This window comes from Anolis sagrei, chromosome 4, assembly GCF_037176765.1.
Source record: "Anolis sagrei isolate rAnoSag1 chromosome 4, rAnoSag1.mat, whole genome shotgun sequence".
NCBI lineage: Eukaryota > Metazoa > Chordata > Lepidosauria > Squamata > Dactyloidae > Anolis > Anolis sagrei.
This window is the reverse complement of record NC_090024.1, coordinates 182,898,993-182,912,391: the sequence shown is the minus strand read 5'-3', so window position 1 is coordinate 182,912,391 and position 13,399 is coordinate 182,898,993. Positions and strand designations below refer to the sequence as shown.

The window sequence follows — 13,399 nt, the reverse complement described above, 5'->3', positions numbered from 1 at the left end:
CCAATCTGTTTAGTATGCAAGATGTCCACATCAGATGGCCCATGAACCTTGGTGTGTCTCTCTTATTAGAAACTTATCATCATGGTTGTCAACTAAACCGAGATGGACAAGGGACATAAGTGTAGAGGGCAATGCTTTTCACAGTACTTGGAACCACCGCCTCCAAAAGCCATTTCTTTTGCTATCATAGAAAGGCTGGTTAGCGTTTTCTGCTTTTGTCCCATGCACCTGTGGGAATGATGCACATAGTAAATGGGTGTGTTTTCCAAGGGTATCCAGAGAAGTCATTGCTTACATTGGTGTGTTTTGTTCTGTAGCAGAGGAGGATGGGACCACAAAGGAATCTTCTTTATTGCCAAATGAAATGCTTCTTGGTCTGTTCCATGGCTGTCTGCAGCATGACCTCAGTGACAGAGAGATTACACTGTCAGGCACAGATCATATCGCTTTTATGGAGCAGGTACTGAAGCGGGATAGAGATGGCCACCCACCCCCATTTGTGCTCCCAGTGGTCCAAGGTAAGAAAGACACTTGCTCTGTTTTCTCCTTTAACATTTAATCTTCTTTTGCATGCACATCCATTGATATAAATGTTGGTCTCCAAGTGCTTCCTTCCATGGCTCTGATGAAGTAGACTGAGCCTAGTAAACCACTGGCTACAGTCTTCTTTATCTTGTGTAGTCTCAAAGGCTTAGCAGCATCCCTTTGTATTCTGACCACATTTTCCTCTTCCAGCAGAACCCTCCAAGTCTTCCATGCCCTCTGAAGAGCAAGATCCAGCAAACATTTATAACTCTGTTGGAAAGAAAGATGCAAGTATACACCTGGTACAATAACCTTTTGAGTTTGTTATCTGTTTGTCAAAGGTTCCCTATTGATTTGTTGTTTAGAAAATTGCTCTCTCCTCCTACTTTTTTGGTAATATAAAATGCCTCTAAATTCTTAGATTGGCTGAAGGATCTGCTATCTTTGCCTGTTCTGTACAAAACATTACACACAGAAACCTGTTCATTCACATGCTGACTCTTGATCATGGATATGTATCTTTACATAGTCTGAAGGAAAACACCTCATTTTTTCTTGGTAGTAAAGATAATTGTTTCCCCTTGACATTAAGTCTAGTAGTGACTCTGAGGGATGGTTCTCATCTCAATTTCTAAGCCGAAGAATTTCTAAGTAGATACCTCCAAGATCATGTGGTTGGCATGACTGCATGAAACACCATTACCTTCCCGCTGAAGTGGTACCTATTGATCTACTCATATTTGCATGTTTTTGAACTGCTTGGTTGGCAGAAGCTGGGCCTAACAGCGGGAGCTCACCACGCTCCCTGGTTTCGAACTGCCAACCTTTCAGTCAGCAAGTTCAGCAGCTCAGCAGTTTAACCTGCTGCAACACTGGGGGCTCTTTGGTACAGCAGCACTTTTTCTGTAATACACTGAACTGGTTCTAAGGTAGTGTGAGCAACATCTGGAAGATCTGGGCACAAATTCCATGCTTGAGAACCCACTTGCAACTCAGATATTTTTCCTTATAGTACATTTGTTTTGTTTCCCAAAATAATAGCATCCCTGAAACCACCTAAAATTTTATTTATTTATTTATTCTTAGGTTTTTATTTACTTAGACTCAAAGCGACTCACAATAAAACCAATACAGTACAATTTAAAACCTAAAATTGTGCAAATTAAAATATAATTAAATATTTAAAATAAACAATTAAAACACTTAGAACCATTTAAAACCCATTCATAGCTGAAATCGCAACACCCCTGGACTTGATCTTGAAAAACCTCCTTCTTTGAAAGCCTGACTGAATAGCCTTTTAATTTTGTAAGCACTGTTAACACAGTGTGATTGCCCTATAGACCTTGCTTCTGAAAGTAGCAACACTGGGAAAACAGCCCATTGGGGAAAAAAGATACAAGAACCTTATGTAAAAGGAATCTAAGAGAGATATAAGTCTATTAAATGAGGGGCATGTGCTGTACAGGTACAGAATGGATTAGGGCAGTGTTACTAAGATCATGGTTCATGGATTAGTTCTAGTCATTAAAAAGTTTTCAGGAAAGAAACATCCAGTGGACACAAATAAGATACTGGCCCCAGTGAAGGAGGAAGCTAGTCTGTGGGGCCTTGCTGTAACCCATTGGCTACACCTTGCCCACTCCAGTGTAATGGAGTACGTGAATGCTTGAAGGTACTCGTTTATCTTTTGAAACCAAAATGTCGTGGCACGGCTTTGCTTGCTTCATTAAGATGCAAAGCAAAATTGTTGTGCCCAATGAAAGCAACATCATTATCAAGCTGTCTTTAATATCTCAGGCTCCAGACACCTTAGAGACTTCAAGAGGTGATACTGCATCAGCATCTGACACCATCTTCCCTCAGTGGCGATGTTATGCCAAGCTGGTGAATTCACAGCATCTTTTCCTCATCTTTCTGCCAGCTACATTCCTAGGTAAGGGGGAATTTAAATAATTAGAAAGCTGCTTTAAGGGAAATGGTAGTGGTTGAACCTGAATCCCTAAGTCAAGAGGGGTGGTTTTCTGCTGAGCTGGGCCTGACAGATTGCAGGCTTGTGAAATCTTCTTTTTCTATAAAGAAGCCCCAAGATCCACCAGCAGGAGTACACTGGTACAGAGTGTACTTCAAATGTAAAAATAATAATAATAATAATCCCAGAAATTAATTCCAAAAAATTCCAAATTAAAAACATCAGCCGTAGATTACACTTTTTCTACCTTGTTGCTTGCATTATTTTCAGTAGCATAATTTAAGATATATAGAAGAATTTTAAGATATTTTGTTAAACTAGCACTTGGAAATTATTGCTGATCCCCTTCAGTTGTTCATAGATCTCCTGTAGATCTGGCTCTGTCTTTGATGATGAAATAGGACTCTGCCAAGCAAAGCAGAAATCTGCCATTAGCATAAGTTGTGGAGTCACACATCTTTGCACATATTTGTTTGTTTTAATTGGGTTCTGCCTTCCACTCAGTCTTTAAGAACTGCCTTTTTCTTATTTTTAATGTAATTTTTATTTGACAGGTTTTTTTTTTTAAATGAGAGAGTAAGATGTTGAATTCTTCTACTAGCGAATTCTCATTCTGTATAGCATAGGGAACCGCTTTTGTGAACTGAACTGATTGCTAAATATTTTATGAATTGAAGTGCATTGACAATAGTCTGCTGAGTCTGCTGTGCTGCTGTAAGGGGCAATAAAGATCTCCAGCCTGCTCCCAGGACTCCTTGTGAGTAGCCAGCAGCCCAGGCCTCCTCCAGTGGGGTCTGACTCACCATCTCACCATCTGAGACGCCTGTCATCGCGTCTTCCATCTCCACTGTCATCGCATCTTCCATCTCCACTCCTGGAAGGACTAGCATTGACCATCCCACCATCTTAACTTGCTGCCATCCGACTGTCCATCTCCATTTCCAGTTAAGACTGGTGATAGAGTTTCCCCCCCTTGGAGCCTGCACTGGTTGAGGACCGGCGACCACCTACTTCAGCCGGCGGGGTTGTCTGCAGCAGCTAGAGGCCAACTGGTCGGGCTGCAATACCTACGACGACTGGTGGTGCTGTACTATTGGGGCTGTGACAGTGTGCTCCATCTGCAGTTAAGAACTTCTTGTGCAGTCCTCCAGGACCCCCTAATGTGCGGTGGCGGCTGCGGGCTTGCTATCCATCCTGGCTTGGTTGTGGTGTAATTGTGAAGCTGCTTTTTTACTGCTTACTGTTTGTTTGAGACCAGTCGCCAGTTGCCAACTGTCATTATAGACACCCTCGGCTTGCCAAGGGTCAGTTGCCCTTCCATCCACCCAACAAACAGGAATATATTCCAACCTCCAGTAGTACAGCCGTACTCCATCCTGGGCAGTGGCTCTAGGGGGGTTATTGTGTGTTTGGTGCTACTGTTCCACCTATGTGCAGAGAAGACTGTCAACAGCTGCAGATTGACTGAAGGCATCAGTAGAGGAACTATACGGCTCCCTCCTGGAGCCCGAGGTCCTGCTGCGAATATCTCTCAAGCTACTGTGATTTGCACCTGGCACTTTTTCCTATGCCCCTACTTAATGTCAATTACACTGCCAATCTGCCAATTTCTTGCCAATAAGAATTGCACTGTGTAGGAATACCTCTGTAGTCTAATCCCTCATTGCACTGTTATGAAAGATGACTTGTTAGCACTCCAGCACTTTAATTAACGGTGAGATCTCTGTTAGTTACTAATGTCAATGGTGCTATTGTGCGGTCACTTTAATTTTGCATTTGCACTTTACATCGTGTATTATATAATCACTCCCAACAATGGTCGAATGGCCGGGGAAAATTGGAGATGGTTTTATAAGGCGGAGGAATTGAACTACAACAATGGCGGAAATGATGGTTTAACAACCTCCAGGGCTATTGACATATCATATAATAGCGCACTAGTGAACTACCAGGATATGGAGAATGATAGAGGGGGGAGGGAGGGAGGGAGTTCCGGTGCTTGGGGGGCCCCCATCGAGGTGATGATGGGGAGGGGGAGATACGGGAAAGGGAGAGTTAAAAAACCAATTCGGCCAATTCGTGAGCAAACCTTAAGAAAAATTCCAAAATGTCCTCCCGACATGGTAAACTTGGGTTCCAAGGTAGACGGTCCTCCCGGATTAAAGGTGGTGCTGTTGAACGCCAGGTCTGTCAATGGTAAAACATCAACCATTCAGGATTTAATCCTGGATGAAAAGGCAGACCTGGCGTGCATCACGGAGACCTGGTTGGACGAGGCTGGAGGGGTTAATCTCACCCAGCTTTGCCCACCAGGTTATGCCGTGCAACACCAACCGAGATCCGGGGGGCGGGGAGGCGGAGTTGCAATAGTCTATAAAGATTCCATCTCCTTGGTCAGGGGCCCGGCCTTACAGTCGACCTTGTTTGAATGTGTCCACCTGAGGCTAGGAGACCGGGACAGAATAGGGCTGTTGTTGGTGTACCGACCACCCCGCTGCACCACGGCCGCCCTACCTGAGCTTGCAGAGTTGGTCTCGGGCCTGGCATTGGAGTCCCGGCGGCTTGTAGTGCTGGGGGACTTCAATGTCCATGCAGAGACCACTCTTTCAGGAGCGGCTCAGGACTTCATGGCTTCCATGGCAACTATGGGGCTGTCCCAATTAATATCTGGCCCTACCCACTGTGCTGGACACACACTTGACTTGGTCTTCTGTCAGGGCTGGGAAGAAGGTGGCGGTGTGGAGGAGTTATCAATCTCCCCTTTGCCATGGACTGACCACCACCTGATCAAGTTTAGACTTGCTGCAACTTCTAACCTCCGCAGGGGTGGTGGACCCATTAAGATGGTCCGCCCCAGGAGGCTTATGGATCCAGAAGGACTCCTGATGGCTCTTGGGGATGTTTCCGCTGCCTTGGATGGTGATTCTGTCGATGCCCTGGTCGCTCACTGGAATAGGGAGTTGACTAGGGCAATAGACACGATTGCTCCGGAGCGCCCCCTCTTAAGTCGCCGAGCGAAACCGGCCCCTTGGTTCAACGAGGAGCTGGTGGAGCTAAAGCGAACAAAGAGGTGGCTAGAGAGCGTGTGGAGGAAACAGCCCAGCGAGTCAAACCGAACACGCCTACGCCTCTATCTAAGGGCGTATGGCGCGGCAATAGAGGCCGCGAAAAATGCTTTCTACTCGGCCAATATTGCGTCCGCAAGGAACCGTCCGGCAGAGCTGTTCCGAGTAGTCAGAGGGTTGTTGAATCCCACCTTGAGTGGGTCCCCTGACGACTCGACAGCGCGCTGTGAAGCATTTGCTCAGTACTTTGCGGACAAAGTCGCTTTGATCCGCGTGGGCTTTGACACCACATTAAGTGCAGTCTCTGAGGATGTAACTCAAGCATCTGCTTGTCCAGTTTTGTTGGATTCGTTTCGATCTGTTCAACTCGACGAGGTCATCAGGGTTCTGGGAGAGGCGAGGCCCACCACATGCATCCTAGACCCCTGCCCTTCCTGGCTGGTAAAAGAAGCCAGAGGGGGTTTGGCAGAGTGGGTAAAGGTGGTGATTAATGCCTCCCTTCGGGAAGGCAAGATTCCAGCCAGCTTAAAACAAGCTGTCATCAAACCGCTGTTGAAAAAACCATCACTAGACCCCACTCAATTCGTCAACTTTCGGCCAGTCTCCAATCTCCCCTACTTGGGCAAAGTCCTGGAACGTGTGGTGGCCTCGCAACTCCAGGAATTCCTGGTGGACACGGACTATCTAGATCCGTCACAGTCTGGCTTTAGGCCGGGACATGGTACTGAGACAGCCTTGGTCGCCTTAGTTGATGATCTGCGCCGGGAACTGGACAGGGGGAGTGTGTCCCTGTTAGTTCTGCTGGACCTCTCTTCGGCCTTCGATACCGTCGACCACGGTATCCTTCTGGGACGCCTCGCGGGAATGGGTCTCGGGGGTACTGCCTTGCAGTGGCTCCGGTCCTTTCTCGAGGGTCGCTCCCAGAAGGTGTCACTAGGGGACTCCTGCTCGACTCCTCGGCCATTGTACTGTGGAGTCCCGCAGGGCTCAATACTGTCCCCTATGTTGTTTAACATATACATGAAGCCGTTGGGAGAGATCATCCGGAGTTTTGGGGTGCGATGTCATCTGTACGCAGATGATGTCCAACTCTATCACTCATTTCCACCTGCCACTAAGGAGGCTGTTCAGGTCATGAACCGGTGCTTGGCCGCTGTCACGGACTGGATGAAGGACAACAGATTGAAACTAAATCCAGACAAGACAGAGGTACTCCTGGTCAGTCGTAAGACCGAACAGGGTACGGGGTTACAGCCTGTGTTGGACGGGGTCACACTCCCCCTAAAAGCACAGGTACGCAGTCTGGGAGTTCTCCTGGATTCATCGCTGAGCCTGGAACCCCAGGTTTCAGCGGTGGTCAGGGGAGCATTCGCACAATTAAAACTTGTGCGCCAGCTGCGTCCGTACCTTGGGAGGGCTGACTTGGCCACGGTAGTACACGCTTTGGTTACATCCCGCTTAGATTACTGCAACGCTCTCTACGTGGGGTTGCCTCTGAAGACTGCCCGGAAGCTGCAGCAAGTACAACGCGCGGCAGCCAGATTACTAACGGGTGCGGGATACAGGGAGCACACCACTCCGCTGTTACTCGAACTCCACTGGCTGCCGATTAGCTTCCGAGCACAATTCAAAGTGCTGGTGTTAACCTATAAAGCCCTAAACGACTCCGGCCCTGTTTACCTCTCCGAACGTATTCTCCCCTACGAACCATCAAGACCACTAAGATCGTCTGGAGGGGCCCTGCTCTCGGTCCCTCCGCCTGCACAAGCACGGCTGGTGGGGACGAGGGACAGGGCCTTCTCGATGGTGGCCCCTCGACTTTGGAACTCCCTGCCATTAGAGATTAGAACTGCCCCCTCCCTCATGACGTTCAGGAAACTAACAAAGACCTGGTTGTGGAACGCGGCATTTGACAACTGATTTAATTCTTTGCCCACATGAAAGGAGGATGATGAATGTGATTGTGATGGTGTTGGACGATTTGGCTCTTTTAACTAGGATGTTAATATTTTAATGTGTATGGTGCTGATATTTTAATCGTGTAATGAAGTGGCATTGTGTTGTTATTGTATATTTTTTGTATGTTAACACATGTTGTGAACCGGTCCGAATCCCTCTTTGAAGGTGAGAGGGTCGGTATATAAAACCTCGAAATAAATAAATAAATAAATAATAAAATAACAACAGTCGACCCTTTACATTTTTTTACTTGAGATATGGCCTCTCTAGAAATCTCTAGGTCCTCCACTATATTTCCATAGAATTTCATTGGTGAACCTAGAGATTCCCAAAGGTGTTCTTTCTAGGAATCTCTAAGTCCTCCAGTATGGTTCTGTGGCTAATCTTTGGCAGAAGTTCACCATAGAATTACACTGAAGGACTTAAATATTCTAAGAGATTTTTTTTCAATCAAATCCAGGAATAATCAAATTTGCAACAGCCACACCCACAAATGTGCAGGGCCAGTTATAATGTGTGCCCATATCATATTGTTATTTCCTTGTTCTAGAAGTCCTGTTGCTGCCAAGCTGGGTAATTTCCCCCCAAATCTTAAGGCATTGTATCAGCTCAATGCCAGACACTGTTATAGCATGCACAGCCCTAACATTGACTTCCTTTTCCAGACATACCGAGATTGCTGGCTTATGGACCAGATAAACCTTCAAAGGAGGCAGAACCAACACCTCCCCAGAGAACACAACAACTGGAGACTGTGGGGTCACTTCCAACTGTCAGTGTCACACCAGCCAATGGTATGGCCCTTGATTTGCAAGTGTAGTTAATCTTCTGTGTTAGATGAAGCATCAATACAGAGCCTTGTGCTCTGTGTTGGTGCGTCGCTGTTGTCGAGGAGCATCCTGAGCTGCCTGAGCCACCTCGCTGAACTGGGAGGCAGGCAAAAAAACGTGTGTGGGGCGGGGGGGAGAGCCCTCCAGCCTTAGCGCTGCTTGCTGCCACACTCAGAGGACACCACCGTCGTCTTTAGAGGCCTCCCTAGCATCCAGGTCTTCCAAGATCTTTCCACCTTTCTAGGCCCATAACCCATAGCCTGCAGCCACTGTGACAGTAAGGACTATAATCATCTGGATTGGGATTATCAGTAGCTGTATTAAGGGAACTAATTTTACTGGGGCGGGATAGAAATAACTGTGACTCCAGCTGATGCCAGTTAGCATCCATGGGTCTCCTGGTTGGGCAGTTGTTTTGGGTCCTGAGCCAGTGAAACTGTTCCCTTTATCATTCCATCGTTGCTTCAAAGTTATACCCAGCGGTAATATCATATTGAGATCTTGACCAGCACCAAGGGACACCTTCATTATTATCATTTTATTATTTATTTATTTATTTACAGCATTTTTACCCCGCCCTTCTCAAACCCCACTCCCGGGGGGCGGGGAGGGGACGACGACTCAGTGCAGCTAACAAAGGAAGCAATTCGATGCCACAAATCAATAACACAGTATAAAACCATAAATACATACAGAGTTAAAACAACAGCAATTAATTATAACCAAATTATCATAACAGTCATTAAAACAATACTCAGTCCACAAACCCATTGATAGAACAATACAATTATAAACCTTATTGACATTGTCTTGCTGCTATTAATATCTTGCTGCTATGATTGACACTGCTGCTAAGCCTGGTCCTTAGTCCCTTAAATTCCAGACCTGATCTCCACTTGCACTTTATATATTAGTTATGAATTTTATCTATTAAATGTGATAATCTTAGGCCTGCCCTGCACTTTATAATATAACTCTGGACTTACCATGGTACCCATGCTGCCCCTGAATGCTTTGCACTTTATATTTGCATTTGCAGGGTGGGGGGAGGTGTGGAGGGGAGATCAGTAGTTAACAAATACGTATTAAATCAGGGAACATCACTCAGACCTTGGTTTGAAGATAAGGAGTAGAGACAAGCTAGGGGAGGGATGTGTCCTGGGCAGAGGGCCCCCATTGTGGTGGTGACTGGAAGGGGGAGATATGGGAAAGGGAGACCCAAATTACCAATTCGGCCTAAAATTTGTGAAAGAGCCAAATCTCCAATTCGGCCTAATATATGTAATGGAACATAGGAATAGAACAACGGACGACGAACCTGGACTACGCTTGGATGATGAGAAGATTGGGTACGGTTGTTTTTTGTAATAATTGTGCATTGTAATTGCTTATTGGTAATTTATGGATAATGTGTTAAGTCAATTGTTATATGTTGTATGGAACCACTGCTGTTTCTACTGTTTTTACTGTTTTTGAACCGCCGTGAGTCGCCTTCGGGCTTGAGATACAGCGGTATATAAGCAAAGCAAATAAATAAATAAATAAATAAATATATGTGAAAAACCCAAATTACCAGTTCTCCCCACTCTTGAATTGATGGTGAGAGTGAATGCTAATCTGTCATTCGTTGTCTGCTTAACAGACATTATCAAGATAACACTTCTTCTCAAAGTGACATTATCTAGTCTTCTGTCTGACACAAGAATTCATTCACTAGCTGGAATAAATGGTAGCTAGACACATCTTCCTGCAAGGTGACAGAAGAAAACCTGCATCTGTCAGATCTTTCAGATCCGTATCATTTTAATGCTTTTTTTGTATCCCATCTTTATGGCAAAACAGGAACTCAAAGCAGTTTGTAAAAATTAAAATGAATGCATATAAATATATATGGGTTTTCAAAAATCCAGGAGTTAATGTTACATTATAATTAAATTTTCTATACAAAGAATAAATAAAAGCTTTTTTGAATGTATCCATTAAACAAATCTGTACAACTTACTATTAAAACCATCTTCCTTATAAGAAACTTCCTAAATGTCTGTCAGAATACAAAGGTCTCCATTTACTGATGGAAGAACAACAAGGAAGAAGGTTCAGAGCCTGGGAAAAGCTATTAAGAATGCCCTCATCTGTGATTTGCACCAAGCATGCTAAGAGAGCATTCAAACACTGAGATCAGTATTTTGACAGGGGGAAAGGGTTAGGGTTAGGGTTAGCCCTCTTCATTTTGGTTATGTGGTTGAGCTGGTTTCCCATTCCCTGGATTATCTCATCTGCAGGGATTGGGCAGGAGATGCGAGATCCAGATACTACACCAAGAAGAGAGGGACGCATATCTTTCAGCCGTCAGGCATCTCAGCCAGAGTTGGGGGACAGTGTCCGTGCCCGCTGCCCTGTCTTTGTGTACAGTTGTTCTATGGAGTTGCTTCGGGAGCAGGTGACCAGCCCCAGGCCAGATAAACCTCTGCGAGATATATTTTTCAGGTGAAGTCAGTTTGCAGTACACAGAAAGCTTGGCATCACTGTATTTTATTTATTTATTGCAAAGGCTGGTTTTTGAGATGGAGTTAAGACCGTGTACAGTTGACTTGACACTGGCCGTGCTGTAGGGATAATAAATACCATATATACTTGAGTATAATCTGAGTTTTTGAGCCCTTTCTTTAGGCTGAAAAAGCCCCCTTGGCTTATACTCGAGTCAAAGTTATTTGTTATTTTACTCTGTTTTTATTATTGTTTTATTACATTTATTATTTTACTCTATTATTATTATTATTATTACATTTACAATTTTAATCTATTATTTTATTACATTTATTATTTTACTCTATTTCTTACATATATTATTTTACTCTATTATTATTGGAAGGATACGTAAGCACATTTACATTGAAAAAGGTTAGAACAACGGTTTAATCAGAGTTGGGTAGTCTTAACTTAAATTACAGTTTTATGAAATTTTTCAAAAAAAATATTTTAACCTACTGATGCCTCAGTTAATGTAATTGTATTGGTATGTATTTTATTTTGAAATGTACCAGGAGCTGCTGCATTTCCCACCCTTGTCTTATATTCGAGTCAATACGTTTTCCCAGTTTTTTGCGGTAAAATTAGGTGCCTTAGCTTATATTTGGGTCGGCTTATACTTGAGTATATACGGGTAGGTTAGTGTAAGATTGGAAGAGAGCACTTGGGTGGTACTTTCTAAATTATAGGAATTTTGCTATTGTTTTCTTTGTCATTCTGTTTGATGCACCTGTTTTTCAGAAGCCAGTCTGTAGAACGTCCTGCCAGTGCTCCCTGGCTAGATCCCAAGCACAAGGATCTGGTGAGTTACTGCACCTTGCTGCAAGAACATTCCCATCAGTGCTATGTGAAAGGTAAGGAACAGAGATGTCCTGGAAGGGAGAAGTGGGAAAAGATCTTGTTTTAAAGGGGCTTTTTGGTGTAAAAGTGAGTCTCAACCAACTTATGATACTTTCTCTTGTTTTAAATAAAGGTGTGTCATTTCTGTTGCTTATAGTTGTTATTTATTTACTTTATGTACATCCCACCTTTCTCCCAATGTAAGGACTCAAGGAGGCTAACAATAAATTTGACGCGATGCAAATTAATTGAATGTAAATGCATTCAAATATTAATATAAAAACCAAACATTAATAATTTGTGTCTTTAAAACCATTAACCAAAATGCCTTAAAACTCTATATCTACCCCAAAATCCCAATTGTGCCATCCACAGAAGCCAGCTTCTACTCAGTTTGTACATGCTATTGCAGAGGAATGTTTTTGTCTGACTACCAATGATAAGCAGAGTCAGGGCCATCCTGTACTCTATAGGGATTTCCAGAGTCTGGGAGCAGCCACTAAAAGGCCTTCCCCCTCGCTTATACTAAAGCTTGAGAGAGTGATGGGACAGAGAGAAGGCCCTCTAGTATTCTAACAGGCTCATAAAAAGAGATGAGGTCCTTCAGATAACCCGGATCCAAGCCATATAGCATTCATAGGTCGAAAACTAAGTACATCTTCTTAGCTTCATCTGTATGACCACACGGCACGTGTATCTCATTCTCCATAGGACTGTTCAGGAGCCTGCAACAGGGTCACAATATCAGCTGCCCTGACCTACTCATAGCCATGGATTACTGTGAGGAGCTTCTGCAGGAGATAGACATCACTAGCTTCCTGCTTACCCTGTGCACCCATGTGCGATCATTCTGTGAGCACCACCAGCACTCTCTCAACCTATCGGAGGGAGAAGTGGTACAAACTTCCCAAACTCAGGATGCCTCTTCTTCCAGGTGGGATATAGATTATCGTGTATAAAGAGATAAGAATGAGGTCCTGGGGAATCTAGCCTGTATTAAATTGTTTTTGCATCTTGATGGAACTTCCACTCTTCTTCCTGACTGTATCGTCAGTTGTTGCTTGTTCTAATGGATGACTTTATCCTGGATCGTCTCTTTACACCAGCCTCAAACATAAGGCTTCTTAAACTTTTCCCACTCACAACCCCTTTCAGACAGAGTTATTTTTATGCAATCCCAGGTTTATAGGTATATACAATAGGTATAAAAATCCAACATTTACTGATAATAAATCAGCACTTGCAAATTGTGCTAAACAGGCTGATTTTCTTTTTTGTGGAGTACAACTGTAGCACTTTCTGTGGAGTCCACTGTGAGCGCTGCATTCTGTTGCTAACAGATTTTTGTATATGTCTAGGTGGCATTCAGAAACGTACTGTTGCAAAAATTTTCATGACCCCAATGTTGAGCTAAGGGGACCCTATTAAGAATTGTGTCCCCCTGGATTCCAGCAGAGGTCCCAAGTTGCAGATTGTTGTGTAGGCATGTTCAAAAATTTGAATGGTGAATGGAATAACACATTCACAGCAAATGTAGAGCAAGGGTAATGACAGCATTGGGAATGGTTGCAAAAACATTTGAAAATAGGATTTTAGTTGCTGATTATGTTGGATCTTTTCTCTCTTTCTTTCAAATGAGTACAGTGAGCTTGCAGTATCCATATTGCTGCAGTTCCAGG

The 13,399-nt window shown here is 44.1% G+C and overlaps 1 protein-coding gene across 7 annotated transcripts in view; it reads left to right on the top strand.

Annotated features, from left to right (window-relative positions):
• Positions 1–13,399, top strand: part of SZT2 (SZT2 subunit of KICSTOR complex) — a 98,106-nt gene that overhangs the window by 35,420 nt on the left and 49,287 nt on the right. For 2 of the 7 annotated variants that reach the window (XM_060773310.2, XM_060773308.2), the window contains exons 22-28: positions 321–518; positions 736–827; positions 2,326–2,461; positions 8,187–8,315; positions 10,634–10,838; positions 11,622–11,734; positions 12,432–12,654. In XM_060773310.2, the coding sequence (XP_060629293.2) occupies positions 321–518; positions 736–827; positions 2,326–2,461; positions 8,187–8,315; positions 10,634–10,838; positions 11,622–11,734; positions 12,432–12,654 (1,096 nt within the window). Of the gene's footprint in view, positions 1–317; positions 519–735; positions 828–2,325; positions 2,462–8,186; positions 8,316–10,633; positions 10,839–11,621; positions 11,735–12,431; positions 12,655–13,399 lie in introns of all 7 variants that reach the window. The other 5 variants (XM_067467935.1, XM_067467931.1, XM_067467934.1 and 2 more) reach the window with 3 other exon arrangements.